General features: G+C 44.3%; 1 protein-coding gene across 1 annotated transcript in view; it reads left to right on the top strand.

Annotated features, from left to right (window-relative positions):
* The first annotated feature begins 265 nt into the window (after positions 1–265).
* The window catches only part of LOC116729938 (myogenesis-regulating glycosidase-like), a 47,574-nt gene continuing 30,207 nt past the window's right edge, over positions 266–17,632 (top strand). Inside the window, exons 1-3 of the mRNA XM_032578839.1 lie at positions 266–336; positions 3,193–3,633; positions 4,792–5,323. Coding sequence (XP_032434730.1) covers positions 3,356–3,633; positions 4,792–5,323 — 810 coding nt within the window. The 5' untranslated portion in view covers positions 266–336; positions 3,193–3,355. The remainder of the gene's footprint in view (positions 337–3,192; positions 3,634–4,791; positions 5,324–17,632) is intronic.

Below are 17,632 nucleotides of genomic sequence, written 5' to 3'. Positions count from 1 at the left end.
AGGCCGTGTTAATGCATGTAAAACCTGACTTGATGATCTTAATGGCTAAAGTTACTTTGTAGATTTTAATTTAGCTTCGAATTTGTAATTTGAGAACACAAAACACTATAAAAAAAAATTGATATTTCATTTCAAAAGCTAAAACTGTTTGCATACTACATTTCCCATGAGGCTGTGTTGCGGTGCAACGTGAGTGATTGGTTCATGGATGAATCCCCGCATTGGCTGGGAGGGTTCAAACCACTGCGCACATGCGCAGTACGATCGATACGTTGGTTGACATCGCGACTGCGTGTATACGCCAAGTGACCTCGGCCACTCAACTGCAGAAATAAGGTAAATATGTCCTGTTTATGAAGCTGCTGGGGTCGTTTTAGATATGTTAGGTACATCTCTCTACCTTTATTTGTTGTACTAACGTGTATTTCAACTGTAAAGGTAGCTGGCAGGACCGATTGTATTGGGAAACCTCATATACCGAAAAGAAAAGTGCTACTGTGACACTGACGTCTCGACAGGTTTAGTCTGTTGTGAAAACTTACACTAGACAACAGCTTTGTCTATCAAAGTAGAATTTCATTTTTTTTAAATGTATAAAAAATTTATATAAATGTATAAACCTGGAGTTACTATGGAGAAAATATAGGTGTACGATTGTGTTTATCATGTAGGAAAGGTTTGAAAACATGCTTTGGTATTAAAGTGCAATAGTAGGCACTTCCAGAGTTACCAACAGAAGCGCATTCTGTCTCCGCTGTAAAATAAAGGAGAGTTTTAGTATGTTACAGGGAGTTGCTAAAGTCTACCTACCCCTTTAAATTGGTCACATTTGGTTTTGGATTGGATTTAGAATCTGGATTTTTGACTTAGACAATGTAATACATGAATATAGACGTAGACTAGACAGATTTTTACTGTCATTCAACTGTACATTTAAAAATGTAGAAATTGAAAGAAATTGAAAGAAGCCTTGAATATTGCAAGGCTTCAATAATAATAAATAAATAAATGAATAAATAAATAAGTAATAATAAAAGGATCAATATAAATGTATATAATAAAAGATTGAACTAATGGGAGTTTAGTATCCTTATGGGCCATGACATGAGGGATGAAGCTGTTGTGGAATCTGGTTGTTCTGCATTTGAAGCTGCTGAACCTTTTCCTAGAGGGAAAACTATGGTGAGGGTGGAAGGGGTATTTTATAATTTCCCGAGCCCTGGACAGACAGCGATTGTGAGCTGTGTCAGGGATGGAAAGAAACTCAGTCCCAATGATTTTCTCAGCTGTCCTCACCTACACGGTGCCAGTCAGAGGTTTTAAATGCTCCAAACCAGACAGCTGCTGGTATTATACTGCTGGTCAGTATAGTCTCTATTGTCCCTGTGTAGAAAATGGTGAGGATGGGAGGGGGGAGGTTTGCTCTTCTCATCCGATGTAAAAAGTGCAGACGTTGGTGAGCTTTCTTCAGCAGACCAGAGATTTAGAGGGACCAGGTCAAAGTGTCAGTAATCTGTATCTCCATGAATTTAATGTCCCTGACCTGTTCCACTGCAGCATCATTGATGATCAGGGGTGTGTGACTTGACTGCTTTTTCCTGAAATCAGCTTTATGCTTTGGTCTAAACATTGTAGTTCTGGCTGCATGTTAGCGCTTGTTCTGCTGGAAGATGAACCCTTACCCCATTCTTAAGTCTTTTGGAGCATGTAAAAGATTCTCTACAAGTATTGTCCTGTGTGTCATCTTCCTATCAACTTTAGTCACATTGTCCCAGCTCAGGAAAACCATCCCCTCAGCATCGTGTAACACTGTGGAAATGGTGTTCATGTTGTTTGTTTTCCATCACACGATGGCCAATCAGCTACAAATTGTGGTGTCACCTTACACATGCTTACCATCCCTACTCTTTTTCAGTGTCTTTCTTCATGCCACTCTTCCATTTAGATACTATTTATATAGCTGTTCTACTAACACTCTCCTATTTGAAATGTGAATCTGCAATTCCTCTTCTCCTCATCTTCTCCTTCTCTAAATATTGCTTTCTTTTACTCGCCCGGTTAAAAACAGCTGCAAACTGGCAGTGTTTTGCTATGTTTGCATTTGTATCATATTCTTTCTGTTTTGGATGATGGGAAGAAAGATATTAAGAACTTGGGATGTTGCTTTGTTTAATTTAGTCCTGTCTTAAAACTTATTACAGCTTTATTACCTATCTGCTAAGGGTGGGCATTTATTGTATTGCTTATCATTTATCATGATGAATTTCTTGTCATGATAAGAAATTCCTATTAATGCTGTTTTGCAACGCAGCTCCATTTGCATTGTGATTAAATTACACACAGGTGAATTCTAATCAATACATTAGCATGCCATTCTATTCAGATTTTTTTTTAATTGTAGATGTGTTTTACTGTTTCTTTCTGATTCACAGTCATGTAGTACTTTGTGTTGGTCTAAAACTACAATAAAATATATTGAAATTAATGCTGCAAGATGTAGCACAGTTATATGTGCACCAATTCTTTTGGAAGGAAAGAAGGAAGTAAAAGTAGAACTGAAACTCTGTAATTGCAGCTGCAGAGGATGAGAAATTATATCTCAGAAGCCATTATGAAAATAAGTGAGGACAGTTTGTTCAGAACTCAAAGTAACTTTAGCAAAAAATAAGAAAACAGAGTTGAAACTTAATCATAGTTTGCCTTATTTAAGTGACGTTTTAATGGTCTATCAGACGTGCAGTTTACCAAAAACTACAGGCTTGCTGCTGTGCAGATATTAGAGGGCTACTCATCCTAAATATTATTTACTTTGGCCCAGTGATAAATGAAGCTGTACCTTGCTGACTTGGTGTCTGTGCTGTTCTGACTGATGTAGCTGCTTGTTAGGCTTTCATTACTTCTGTTAGCTCTAGTGCTTGTGTAACTTTATATGAACACTGAACCTGACTACCTGATATTTATCAGATTACACCTGCTGCGCACATTATCTGCTGGACGTTAATTAGATATGCTGCTGGACACTTGCAACCAATGTGAGTTACTCAGAGTGGTGAGTAACTCTAGCGCAGCGTCGAGGAACCGGACCAGAAAGCAGCTTCAGACGTTCTGCTGTCATGTTTTATTCTTCCTTTCTCCTTCTGATTGAACATTGAGGCATACCTCAGCTGACGTTTCATATCTCTCACCTTACAGGTTTCAACAAATCAGTCGTTATCCAGATATGAAGACATCAAGAATTTGCAGGTAGACTTCAGCTGCCAGCGAGATCATTTTCAAGAAGCACTGATACCAAGTTAGCAGCTGTCGCACCTCCACCAAACCTGCTTCTCTTCACACCTTTATACAAGCTTTCAGCATGTATCAGATTGTCCCAGGAGCTCCTGGAGAGCAGCATGTGATTGACAGAGCCCATGGCTCCCCGCGGAAAAAGAAATTCCAACAGGATAGCCGGCCGATGGTGCTGGCAGGTCTGTTGGGTGGTGCACTGGTTCTGGCCGCTGTCATCTCCTGGTTCTATTATTCATTGTCTCTTCGTAAAGCCCAGCTGCTGAAGACCGAGTTGCTGGACCTGAAAAAAGATGGCTACATTATACGGAACCACGCAGGGGATGCTGTCTTCACCATGGCATTCAGGTAAGTCTGCAGTGGAAAACTGCTTAATTATTCAACAGATTTTCATTTTCATTGGTTCTCTGGTCAGTGATGACAGGACTAGTCCAAAAAGATGCTGATGTTGATTGTAAAATTAAACATGGTTTACAAATGAAATTAATGGAGAATCTTAAATGTGACAGTATAAGAATAGCAGAGTGAGAAGATGGATGAAGAACATTACCTTCTAAGTTTGTTGAATGAAAAATGTGACATCAGCTAAAAATAACAGCAAAGAATGCCACACACAATATAATCAGTAGTTAGGATATGGATATAATATAGTAAAATGCTCATGCTACTGGGTGAAAAGTTCAGTTAGATCTAAAATAGAACATTAACAGGGAATTGTGGTTTCCATATTAATTGCATGTAGGTTTTTGGATAATAACTAAATCAGACATTCGCTTAGGAGACTTTCTTCTCCAGTGCTGCCACCTGCTTACCCGGTTATAAACTCAACAAGTCGTTGCAATCAACTGGCCTTCCTTTATTAAAACCTTTTCCTTTTAGAATAGTAAACAGTGCTCCACAATTTGTTGCATATGGGAGTGCTTAGCTTAAAGATGAGTCGGTATGCTTTTTCTTGTCATAATGTTATTCCTCATGAATGTATATGACTAAACTAAATTAATTGTCTTGGTCTGAATTAGATTCTGTACATAAATTGATAACTGGACCTTGTGAAGTTAAAGTTTAGGCAGATGGACCAGGCAGTCTAAAACAAAAGTGAAAAGGGGAACTGCCATGAAATTTTAGGATTCAGCAATGAACCAAGAATAAATATTGGTAAAAGAGCTATGGTTACCTCTTGTAGAGTGACTAGATGTGTTTGCTTCAGCAGAGTTGTTCAGTGTTTTTGGTTGCTCGTGCTGAGCGGCTGACAGTCTGCGGTTTGTGAGTTAGAGATGGGAAACCAGATGAGACAGACACATGATTGCCCCCTGAGGGAAGACCGTTTTAGTCATGGACCAATATCTGCAGAGGTCATATCAACCGAAATAGCCTATAGCTGGGACTTTGTAGTCTATCTCCAGGTAGTTTTGATTTCAGCTGCACAGAATATGACTTGCTTAATCTGTACTGTGAATAACTTCCCCTATTGTGTCGTGTGTCCTCTCTGTCCATGCATTGTTCTAGGTCTGGCACTCTAGATCTGGACTCCTGCACAAAGGAGGGACATATTCTCGGCTGTACTCGGTCAGAAACTGGCAAGCTGAACTTTTTCATCCAGACAGTCCGAGAAAAGGACACGGTAATGTGCTATCACATTCGCTGGGAGGAGCTGCTGGATGTAAACTCTGTGGAACATGCCATGGCCTACAATGACTCTCACTGGTACGGAGGAGCAGAGATGGCAACACAGTACTGGCCTATGAGAAACCAAGGGGAAGAGGAACCGTCTCCTTTCATCACCAGCGATGTTTACTCCAATCGAAATGCATTTGGGGGAATCCTCGAGCGTTACTGGCTGTCTTCCAATGCAACCGCAATAAAGATTAATGACTCTGTCCCTTTTCATTTGGGCTGGTCAGAGAAGAATAGGACTCTCAGATTTGTTGCCCGATACAAGGGCTCTCCTTTTAAACCACTGGTGGGACATTCAGGCTTCCCTGAGCTCAGCTACAGGGTCTGTGTGGGGCTGGATGTCACATCACTCCACAAACATATGGTAAGTATGCTTGCATACATGGAGAGAACAGAAAGTTATTTTCTGACAAAACCTTAATTGTACTTATGTATTAGGAAGAGCTTTTAAAGATTATTAGTGGCTTAAAATCTAAAATATTTGCACAAATAATCTCTATAGTTTGTCCTTGATAAATGCTGCTGCTGATGGTGGTGGGCATTTGTCATATAATTAGGCCCGAGCAGCAAAGCGCTGCGAAGGCCTATTGTATCTGTGCTGTTTATTATTATTATTAGGCCCGAGCAGCAAAGCGCTGCGAAGGCCTATTGTATCTGTACTGTTTATTATTAGGCCCGAGCAGCAAAGCGCTGCGAAGGCCTATTGTTTCTGTACTGTTTCTTATTAGGCCCGAGCAGCAAAGCGCTGCGAAGGCCTATTGTATCTGTACTGTTTATTAGGCCCGAGCAGCAAAGCGCTGCGAAGGCCTATTGTTTCTGTACTGTTTCTTATTATTATTATTACGATTCTGCCCCCCCAAAGAGGCGCCTTTTTGGGGGCTTTATCATATTCAAAAACTCACCAAACTTGGCGGTGGCGACTAGAAAATTTAAAAATTTTGAATTTTAAGGTTGTCGCAAAAATCGCAACAAAAATTGCTGAACGGCGGCAACTAGCAATTTTCTGTTGACACAATGGTATGAACGTACTTCATCGTAGAGACATGAAATTTGGTACACTTGTAGAGCTCACCAAAAGACTCAGAACTTACATTTAATGTTATAAGCCAACTATCACAGGAAGTCGGCCATTTTGTATTGAACGTCCATTTTTTTCCTCGATTTTGACGTTTACAGCCTTCGTATTTGATCGAACTCCTCCTAGGGATTTCGATTGATCGACTTCAAACTCGGTCAGTCTGATCATAAGGCATGTTTGATTTAAAGTTATCAAATTGGTGAGTTTTGGAGTATGTTGAAGGGGGGTTAGCAGGGGTCAAAGTTCACCTACTCGCCATGAAACACGAAACTCTTATATTTCCTATAAAAAAACACATAGAGGGACCAAACTTTCAGTGATTGATCGGCATCGGATGTCCTAAAATACCCTGTGGTGAAATGATGACATCACTTAAGCCACGCCCCCTGAGAACAGGAAGTGTCATGTTTTACTGTGAGCGGTCGCTCTCTTAGCCCTTTGACCTAATCAACATGAAACTGTGTCCAGACACAGAAGACATGTTGGTGTGTTGAGGATTCCAACCCTGACCGGCTTTGAGATAGCAGCTGGGCGCGGCGGCGTGGCGAAGTGACCTGTAACGCCGATGCCATACGTTTGCTTCTAGATTCCACATGTTTCGACCGAGCTGCACCAAACTTGGCTTGAGTGATGCTGGTGTGATACCTGAAAATTCTATGTCATCAGATTATGACGTCATCAAAGCCCCGCCCCCTCAGAACAGGAAGTGCTATTTTTTTCCTTGGAAACTTTCATCTATGGCTCTCTTGACCTAATCAAGGTGATTCTGTGTTGGATGACAGATAGGAAGTTGGTCTCGCTTGCTTTAAAGTGCCAAGAGTTTTCAATGGCGGCAACGCCGTTCGTATACGTTTGCCTCTACATTCCACATATTTTGACCGAGCTGCATCAAACTTGGCCTGAGTGATCCTGGAGGCTTGCCCGTCAATCCTACGTCATCACAATATGACGTCATCTAAGCCCCGCCCCCTCGGAACCGGAAGTGCCGTTTTTTTCCTTGGAAAGCTCTGTTTATGGCTCTCTTGACCTAATCAAGGTGATTCTGTGTTGGATGACAGATAGGAAGTTGGTCTCGCTTGCTTTAAAGTGCCAAGAGTTTTCAATGGCGGCAACGCCGTTCGTATACGTTTGCCTCTACATTCCACATATTTTGACCGAGCTGCATCAAACTTGGCCTGGGTGATCCTGGAGGCTTGCCCGTCGATCCTACGTCATCACATTGTGACGTCATCTAAGCCCCGCCCCCTCGGAACCGGAAGTGCTATTTTTTTCCTTGGAAAGCTCTGTTTATGGCTCTTTTGACCTAATCAAGGTAATTCGGATGATGAGCTCTGTCAATGCTCGCTTCTGGCTGAACCGTGTGGGCGTGGCCAAACGGCGAACATCAGTCCCTCGCCATATGCATACGTTTGGCTCTTATTCACGCATAGATCATCCGATTGGCGCCAAACTGGATATGTATGACCTTTGTTCTGCTCTAAAGAGCCCAACGGGTTTGAGATGTAATTTGGGGAAAATGCGCGACAGCTTCTGCAGCGGCTAGCGGGCGGCAGTGCTGGAAACTGCGGCAGAGCTTCTGCGGTGGGGAGCGGGCTGCGGCTCTGGAAAACGCGCGAGAGCTTCTGCGGTGGCCGGAACCCCCGCGGTGGCCAATAGGCCGGAGCGGCGCTTGCTGCGAGGGCCGCCCGAGGCTGCTTGCAGCTTTAATTATTATTATTATTAGGCCCGAGCAGCAAAGCGCTGCGAAGGCCTATTGTATCTGTACTGTTTATTAGGCCCGAGCAGCAAAGCGCTGCGAAGGCCTATTGTATCTGTACTGTTTATTATTATTATTATTACGATTCTTCCCACCTCTTCGTGTGCCTTTTTGGGGGCTTTATCATATTCAAAAACTCACCAAACTTGGCGGTCGCAACTAGAAAATTTAAAAATTTTGAATTTTAAGGTTGTCGCAAAAATCGCAAAAAAAATTGCTGAACGGCAGCAACTAGCAATTTTCTGTTGACACAATGGTATGAACGTACTTCATCGTAGAGACATGAAATTTGGTACACTTGTAGAGCTCACCAAAAGACTCAGAACTTACATTTAATGTTATAAGCCAACTATCACAGAAAGTCGGCCATTTTGTATTGAACGTCCATTTTTTTCCTCGATTTTGACGTTTACAGCCTTCGTATTTGATCGAACTCCTCCTAGGGATTTCGATTGATCGGCTTCAAACTCGGTCAGTCTGATCATAAGGCATGTTTGATTTAAAGTTATCAAATTGGTGAGTTTTGGAGCATGTTGAAGGGGGGTTAGCAGGGGTCAAAGTTCACCTACTCGCCATGAAACACGAAACTCTTATATTTCCTATACAAAAACACATAGAGGGACCAAACTTTCAGTGATTGATCGTCATCGGGTGCCCTACACTACCCTATGGTCAAATGATGACATCACTTAGGCCACGCCCCCTGAGAACAGGAAGTGTCATGTTTTACTGTGAACGGTCGCTATCTTAGCCCTTTGACCTAATCAACATGAAACTGTGTCCAGAGACAGAAGACATGTTGGTGTGTTGAGCATTCCAACCCTGACCGGCTTTGACATAGCAGGTGGGCGTGGCGGCGTGGCGAAGTGACCTGTAACGCCGTTGCCATACGTTTGGCTCTGAATTCCACAATTTCGGGCCCAGCTGCTCCAAACTCACTAGGATGGATCCTTATCCACCCACCGACAGGAATTCATAACAAAATCTGGTGGGCGTGGCCTAATTTCTCTATAGCGACCCCTAGAGTATTTTAAATGAACAGCCCCAAGCCATGCTTAAACCTAGAATTACGAAACTTGGTACACATGTGTATCTTGTCGGGACGTACAAAAAAGTCTCTTAGAGCCATGCTCTAAACCCAACAGGAAGTCGGCCATTTTAGATTGAATTTCATTTGACCTCGATTTTGACGTTTACAGCCTTTGCATTTGATCGAACTCCTCCTAGGGATTTCGATTGATCGGCTTCAAACTCGGTCAGTCTGATCATAAGGCATGTCTGATTTAAAGTTATCAAATTGGTGACTGTATGAGCTTGCTGAAGGGGGGTTACCAGGGGTCAAAGTTCACCTACTCGCCATGAAACACGAAACTCTTATATATCCTGCACAGAAACTCACAGAGACACCAAATTTTCAGTTATTGATCAACAATAGGTGTCCTAAAATACCCTGTGGTGAAATTATGACATCGCTTAGGCCACGCCCCCTGAGAACAGGAAGTGTCATGTTTTACTGTGAACGGTCGCTATCTTAGCCCTTTGACCTAATCAACATGAAACTGTGTCCAGAGACAGAAGACATGTTGGTGTGTTGTGGATTCAAGCCCTGACCGGCTGCGATGAAGCAGCTGGCTGTGGCGGCGTGGCGAAGTGACCTGTAACGCCGATGCCATACGTTTGCTTCTAGATTCCACATGTTTCGACCGAGCTGCACCAAACTTGGCCTCAGTGATGCTGTTGTGATGCCTGACAATGCTATGTCATCATATTATGACGTCATCTAAGCCCCGCCCCCTCAGAATGAATTAGAGAGATCTTCTGTGTAATTACTTAATAAACAGTACATGTTCGTCGTTTGTAGGGCAATGCTGCCCTCTGCTGGCCACTGAAATAGTTTCATTATTTCAGTAATTCGACACCAGAGGGCAGCATTGCCCTGCAGATGAAATTCTTCGATTTTGTAATACACAGGAAAAAATGAAAAATTGGTATTTCTAACACAAAAACTCACAGAGACTCCAAACTTTCAGTGATTGATCGTCATCAGGTGGCCTACAATACCATATGGTCAAATGATGACATCACGTAGGCCACGCCCCCTGAGAACAGGAAGTGTCATGTTTTACTGTGAACGGTCGCTCTCTTAGCCCTTTGACCTAATCAACATGAAACTGTGTCCAGACACAGAAGACATGTTGGTGTGTTGAGGATTCCAACCCTGACCGGCTTTGAGATAGCAGCTGGGCGTGGCGGCGTGGCGAAGTGACCTGTAACGCCGATGCCATACTTTTGCTTCTAGATTCCACATGTTTCGACCGAGCTGCACCAAACTTGGCTTGAGTGATGCTGGTGTGATACCTGAAAATTCTATGTCATCAGATTATGACGTCATCTAAGCCCCGCCCCCTCAGAACAGGAAGTGCTATTTTTTTCCTTGGAAACTTTCATCTATGGCTCTCTTGACCTAATCAAGGTGATTCTGTGTTGGATGACAGATAGGAAGTTGGTCTCGCTTGCTTTAAAGTGCCAAGAGTTTTCAATGGCGGCAACGCCGTTCGTATACGTTTGCCTCTACATTCCACATATTTTGACCGAGCTGCATCAAACTTGGCCTGAGTGATCCTGGAGGCTTGCCCGTCAATCCTACGTCATCACATTATGACGTCATCTAAGCCCCGCCCCCTCGGAACCGGAAGTGCCGTTTTTTTCCTTGGAAAGCTCTGTTTATGGCTCTCTTGACCTAATCAAGGTGATTCTGTGTTGGATGACAGATAGGAAGTTGGTCTCGCTTGCTTTAAAGTGCCAAGAGTTTTCAATGGCGGCAACGCCGTTCGTATACGTTTGCCTCTACATTCCACATATTTTGACCGAGCTGCATCAAACTTGGCCTGAGTGATCCTGGAGGCTTGCCCGTCGATCCTACGTCATCACATTATGACGTCATCTAAGCCCCGCCCCCTCGGAACCGGAAGTGCCGTTTTTTTCCTTGGAAAGCTCCGTTTATGGCTCTCTTGACCTAATCAAGATGATTCGGATGATGAGCTCTGTCATTGCTCGCTGCTGGCTGAACCGTGTGGGCGTGGCCAAATGGCGAATATCAGTCCCTCGCCATATTCATACGTTTGGCTCTAATTCAAGCATGGATCATCCGATTGGCTCCAAACTGGATATGTATGACCTTTGTTCACCTCTAAAGAGCCCAACGGGATTGAGATGTAATTTGGCTCCACTGCGCCCCCTAAGTTAATACATCGGCTGTATCTCCTCGACGCATCGACCGATCTGCACCAGATTTTTTGACAGTCGTCGGGGAGCGCCGCCGAACGCATTCACGCGTGTCGCCCGGTGGACGGGCGTGGAAAATGCGCGACAGCTTCTGCGGCGGCTAGCGGGCGGCGGTGCTGGAAACTGCGGCAGAGCTTCTGCGGTGGGGAGTTGGCTGCGGCTCTGGAAATCGTGCGAGAGCTTCTGCGGTGGCTGGAACCCCCACGGTGGCCAATAGGCCGGAGCGGCGCTTGCTGCGAGGGCCGCCCGAGGCTGCTTGCAGCTTTAATTATTATTATTCTTCCCACCTCTTCGTGTGCCTTTTTGGGGGCTTTATCATATTCAAAAACTCACCAAACTTGGCGGTCGCAACTAGAAAAATTAAAAATTTTGAATTTTAAGGTTGTTGCAAAAATCGCAAAAAAAATTGCTCAACGGCGGCAACTAGCAATTTTCTGTTAACACAATGGTATGAACGTACTTCATCGTAGAGACATGAAATTTGGCACACTTGTAGAGCTCACCAAAAGACTCAGAACTTACATTTAATGTTATTAGCCAACTATCACAGGAAGTCAGCCATTTTGTCTTGAACGTCCATTTTTTTCCTCGATTTTGACGTTTACAGCCTTCGTATTTGATCGAACTCCTCCTAGGGATTTCGATTGATCGACTTCAAACTCGGTCAGTCTGATCATAAGGCATGTTTGATTTAAAGTTATCAAATTGGTGAGTTTTGGAGCATGTTGAAGGGGGGTTAGCAGGGGTCAAAGTTCACCTACTCGCCATGAAACACGAAACTCTTATATTTCCTATATAAAAACACATAGAGGGACCAAACTTTCAGTGATTGATCGTCATCGGGTGCCCTACAATACCCTATGGTCAAATGATGACATCACTTAGGCCACGCCCCCTGAGAACAGGAAGTGTCATGTTTTACTGTGAACGGTCGCTATCTTAGCCCTTTGACCTAATCAACATGAAACTGTGTCCAGAGACAGAAGACATGTTGGTGTGTTGTGGATTCCAACCCCGACCGGCTGCGATGAAGCAGGTGGGCGTGGCGGCGTTGCGAACGCCGTCGAATTTCGTTTGGCTCTGAATTCCACAATTTCGGGCCCAGCTGCTCCAAACTCACTAGGATGGATCCTTATCCACCCACCGACAGGAATTCATAACAAAATTTGGTGGGCGTGGCCTAATTTCTCTATAGCGACCCCTAGAGTATTTTAAATGAACAGCCCCAAGCCATGCTTTATCCTAGAATTACGAAACTTGGTACATATGTGTATCTTGTCAGGACGTACAAAAAAGTCTATTAGAGCCATGGTCGAAACCCAACAGGAAGTCGGCCATTTTGTATTGAAGGTCCATTTTGGACCTCGAGTTTGACGTTTACAGCCTTTGCATTTGATCGAACTCCTCCTAGGGATTTCGATTGATCGGCTTCAAACTCGGTCAGTCTGATCATAAGGCATGTCTGATTTAAAGTTATCAAATTGGTGACTGTATGAGCTTGCTGAAAGGGGGTTACCAGGGGTCAAAGTTCACCTACTCGCCATGAAACACGAAACTCTTATATTTCCTATACAAAAACACATAGAGGGATCAAACTTTCAGTGATTGATCGTCATCGGGTGCCCTACAATACCCTATGGTCAAATGATGACATCACTTAGGCCACGCCCCCTGAGAACAGGAAGTGTCATGTTTTACTGTGAACGGTCGCTATCTTAGCCCTTTGACCTCATCAATATGAAACTGTGTCCAGAGACAGAAGACATGTTGGTGTGTTGTGGATTCAAGCCCTGACCGGCTGCGATGAAGCAGCTGGGTGCGGCGGCGTGGCGAAGTGACCTGTAACGCCGATGCCATACGTTTGCTTCTAGATTCCACATGTTTCGACCGAGCTGCACCAAACTTGGCCTCAGTGATGCTGTTGTGATGCCTGACAATGCTATGTCATCATATTATGACGTCATCTAAGCCCCGCCCCCTCAGAATGAATTAGAGAGATCTTCTGTGTAATTACATAATAAACAGTACATGTTCGTCGTTTGTAGGGCAATGCTGCCCTCTGCTGGCCACTGAAATAGTTTCATTATTTCAGTAATTCGACACCAGAGGGCAGCATTGCCCTGCAGATGAAATTCTTCGATTTTGTAATACACAGGAAAAAATGAAAAATTGGTATTTCTAACACAAAAACTCACAGAGACTCCAAACTTTCAGTGATTGATCGTCATCAGGTGGCCTACAATACCATATGGTCAAATGATGACATCACTTAAGCCACGCCCCCTGAGAACAGGAAGTGTCATGTTTTACTGTGAGCGGTCGCTCTCTTAGCCCTTTGACCTAATCAACATGAAACTGTGTCCAGACACAGAAGACATGTTGGTGTGTTGAGGATTCCAACCCTGACCGGCTTTGAGATAGCAGCTGGGCGTGGCGGCGTGGCGAAGTGACCTGTAACGCCGATGCCATACGTTTGCTTCTAGATTCCACATGTTTCGACCGAGCTGCACCAAACTTGGCTTGAGTGATGCTGGTGTGATACCTGAAAATTCTATGTCATCAGATTATGACGTCATCTAAGCCCCGCCCCCTCAGAACAGGAAGTGCTATTTTTTTCCTTGGAAACTTTCATCTATGGCTCTCTTGACCTAATCAAGGTGATTCTGTGTTGGATGACAGATAGGAAGTTGGTCTCGCTTGCTTTAAAGTGCCAAGAGTTTTCAATGGCGGCAACGCCGTTCGTATACGTTTGCCTCTACATTCCACATATTTTGACCGAGCTGCATCAAACTTGGCCTGAGTGATCCTGGAGGCTTGCCCGTCAATCCTACGTCATCACATTATGACGTCATCTAAGCCCCGCCCCCTCGGAACCGGAAGTGCCGTTTTTTTCCTTGGAAAGCTCTGTTTATGGCTCTCTTGACCTAAAGGAAGGTGATTCTGTGTTGGATGACAGATAGGAAGTTGGTCTCGCTTGCTTTAAAGTGCCAAGAGTTTTCAATGGCGGCAACGCCGTTCGTATACGTTTGCCTCTACATTCCACATATTTTGACCGAGCTGCATCAAACTTGGCCTGAGTGATCCTGGAGGCTTGCCCGTCGATCCTACGTCATCACATTATGACGTCATCTAAGCCCCGCCCCCTCGGAACCGGAAGTGCCGTTTTTTTCCTTGGAAAGCTCCGTTTATGGCTCTCTTGACCTAATCAAGATGATTCGGATGATGAGCTCTGTCATTGCTCGCTGCTGGCTGAACCGTGTGGGCGTGGCCAAATGGCGAATATCAGTCCCTCGCCATATTCATACGTTTGGCTCTAATTCAAGCACGGATCATCCGATTGGCTCCAAACTGGATATGTATGACCTTTGTTCACCTCTAAAGAGCCCAACGGGATTGAGATGTAATTTGGCTCCACTGCGCCCCCTAAGTTAATACATCGGCTGTATCTCCTCGACGCATCGACCGATCTGCACCAGATTTTTTGACAGTCGTCGGGGAGCGCCGCCGAACGCATTCACGCGTATCGCCCGGTGGACGGGCGTGGAAAATGCGCGACAGCTTCTGCGGCAGCTAGCGGGCGGCGGTACTGGAAACTGCGGCAGAGCTCCTGCGGTGGGGAGTTGGCTGCGGCTCCGGAAATTGTGCCAGAGCTTCTGCGGTGGCTGGAACCCCCGCGGTGGCCAATAGGCCGGAGCGGCGCTTGCTGCGAGGGCCGCCCGAGGCTGCTTGCAGCTTTAATTATTATTATTCTTATTATTCTTCCACCCAAATGAATTGCCTTTTTGGGGGCTTTATCATATTCAAAAACTCACCAAACTTGGCGGTCGCGACTAGAAAAATTCAAAATTTTGAATTTTAAGGTTGTCACAAAAATCGCAAAAAAAATTGCTCAACGGCGGCAACTAGCAATTTTCTGTTGACACAATGGTATGAACGTACTTCATCGTAGAGACATGAAATTTGGTACACTTGTAGAGCTCACCAAAAGACTCAGAACTTACATTTAATGTTATAAGCCAACTATCACAGGAAGTCGGCCATTTTGTATTGAAAGTCCATTTTTTACCTCGATTTTGACGTTTACAGCCTTCGTATTTGATCGAACTCCTCCTAGGGATTTTGATTGATCGGCTTCAAACTCGGTCAGTCTGATCATAAGGCATGTCTGATTTAAAGTTATCAAATTGGTGAGTTTTGGAGCATGTTGAAGGGGGGTTAGCAGGGGTCAAAGTTCACCTACTCGCCATGAAACACGAAACTCTTATATTTCCTATACAAAAACACAGAGAGGGACCAAACTTTCATTGATTGATTGTCATCGGGTGTCCTAAAATACCCTGTGGTGAAATTATTTTTTTAAGTAGGCCACGCCCCCTGAGAACAGGAAGTGTCATGTTTTACTGTGAACGGTCGCTATCTTAGCCCTTTGACCTAATCAACATGAAACTGTGTCCAGAGACAGAAGACATGTTGGTGTGTTGAGTAATCCAACCCCGACCGGCTGCGATGAAGCAGGTGGGCGTGGCGGCGTTGCGAACGCCGTCGAATTTCGTTTGGCTCTGAATTCCACAATTTCGGGCCCAGCTCCTCCTAACTCACTAGGATGGATCCTTATCCACCCACCGACAGGAATTCATAACAAAATTTGGTGGGCGTGGCCTAATTTCTCTATAGCGACCCCTAGAGTATTTTAAATGAACAGCCCCATGCCATGCTTTATCCTAGAATTACGAAACTTGGTACACATGTGTATCTTGTCAGGACGTACAAAAAAGTCTCTTGGAGCCATGCTCTAAACCCAACAGGAAGTCGGCCATTTTGTATTGAAGGTCCATTTTGGACCTCGAGTTTGACGTTTACAGCCTTTGCATTTGATCGAACTCCTCCTAGGGATTTCGATTGATCGGCTTCAAACTTGGTCAGTCTGATCATAAGGCATGTCTGATTTAAAGTTATCAAATTGGTGACTGTATGAGCTTGCTGAAGGGGGGTTACCAGGGGTCAAAGTTCACCTACTCGCCATGAAACACGAAACTCTTATATTTCCTATACAAAAACACATAGAGGGACCAAACTTTCTGGGATTGATCGTCATCGGGTGTCCTAAAATACCCTGTGGTGAAATTATTTTTTTACGTAGGCCACGCCCCCTGAGAACAGGAAGTGTCATGTTTTACTGTGAACGGTCGCTATCTTAGCCCTTTGACCTAATCAACATGAAACTGTGTCCAGAGACAGAAGACATGTTGGTGTGTTGTGGACTCCAACCCCGACCGGCTGCGATGAAGCAGGTGGGCGTGGCGGCGTTGCGAACGCCGTCAAATTTCGTTTGGCTCTGAATTCCACAGTTTCGGGGTGAGCTGCTCCAAACTCACTAGGATGGATCCTTATTGACCCGCCAACAGGAATTCATAACAAAATTTGGAGGGCGTGGCCTAATTTCTCTATATCGCCCCCTAGAATATTTCAAAAACTCAGCCCCAAGCCATGCTTTAGCTTAGAATTACGAAACTTGGTACACATGTGTATCTTGTCAGGACGTACAAAAACGTCTCTTGGAGCCATGCTCTAAACCCAACAGGAAGTCGGCCATTTTAGATTGAAGTTCATTTGACCTCGATTTTGACGTTTACAGCTTTCGTATTTGATCAAACTCCTCCTAGGGATTTCGATTGATCGACTTCAAACTTGGTCAGTCTGATCATAAGGCATGTCTGATTTAAAGTTATCAAATTGGTGAGTTTTGGAGCATGTTGAAGGGGGGTTAGCAAGGCTCAAAGTTCCCCTGTGATCGACTGTGTAATACAAAGGGCTTTGTCATGTGTAGGGCAATGCTGCCCTCTGGTGTCGAATTACTGAAATAATGAAACTATTTCAGTAATTTCAGTAATTCGACACCAGAGGGCAGCATTGCCCTACGGAATGACAGTTCAATGTTGAATTATAGAGGAAAAAATTAAATAATTTGTAATTCTAACACAAAAACTGACAGAGACACCAAAGTTTGAGTTATTGATCATCCTCGGGTGTAGAATAATATCCAATGGTCAAATGATGACATCACGTAGGCCACGCCCTCTGACAACAGGAAGTCTTGTATTTTACTGTGAACGGTCGATAGCTTCTGCACCAAACTTTGCACGAGTGACCCTGGTGGGATCCTTGACGACCCTATGTCATCATATTATGACGTCATCTAAGCCCCGCCCCCTCAGAACAGGAAGTGCCGTTTTTTTACTTGGAAAGCTCCGTTTATGGCTCTCTTGACCTAATCAAGATGATTCGGATGATAAACTCTGTCAATGCTCGCTGCTGGCTGAACCGTGTGGGCGTGGCCAAATGGCGAATATCAGTCCCTCGCCATATGCATACGTTTGGCTCTTATTCAGGCATGGATCATCCGATTGGCGCCAAACTGGATATGTATGACCTTTGTTCACCTCTAAAGAGCCCAACGGGTTTGAAATGTAATTTGGCTCCACTGCGCCCCCTAAGTTAATACATGGGTTGTATCTCCTCGACGCATCGACCGATCTGCGCCAGATTTTTCGACA

This window comes from Xiphophorus hellerii, chromosome 12 (genome assembly GCF_003331165.1).
Source record: "Xiphophorus hellerii strain 12219 chromosome 12, Xiphophorus_hellerii-4.1, whole genome shotgun sequence".
In the NCBI taxonomy this organism is placed as follows: Eukaryota; Metazoa; Chordata; class Actinopteri; order Cyprinodontiformes; family Poeciliidae; genus Xiphophorus; species Xiphophorus hellerii.
Note: the sequence above shows the minus strand (reverse complement) of the source record. Positions and strands in the feature narration are given on the sequence as shown.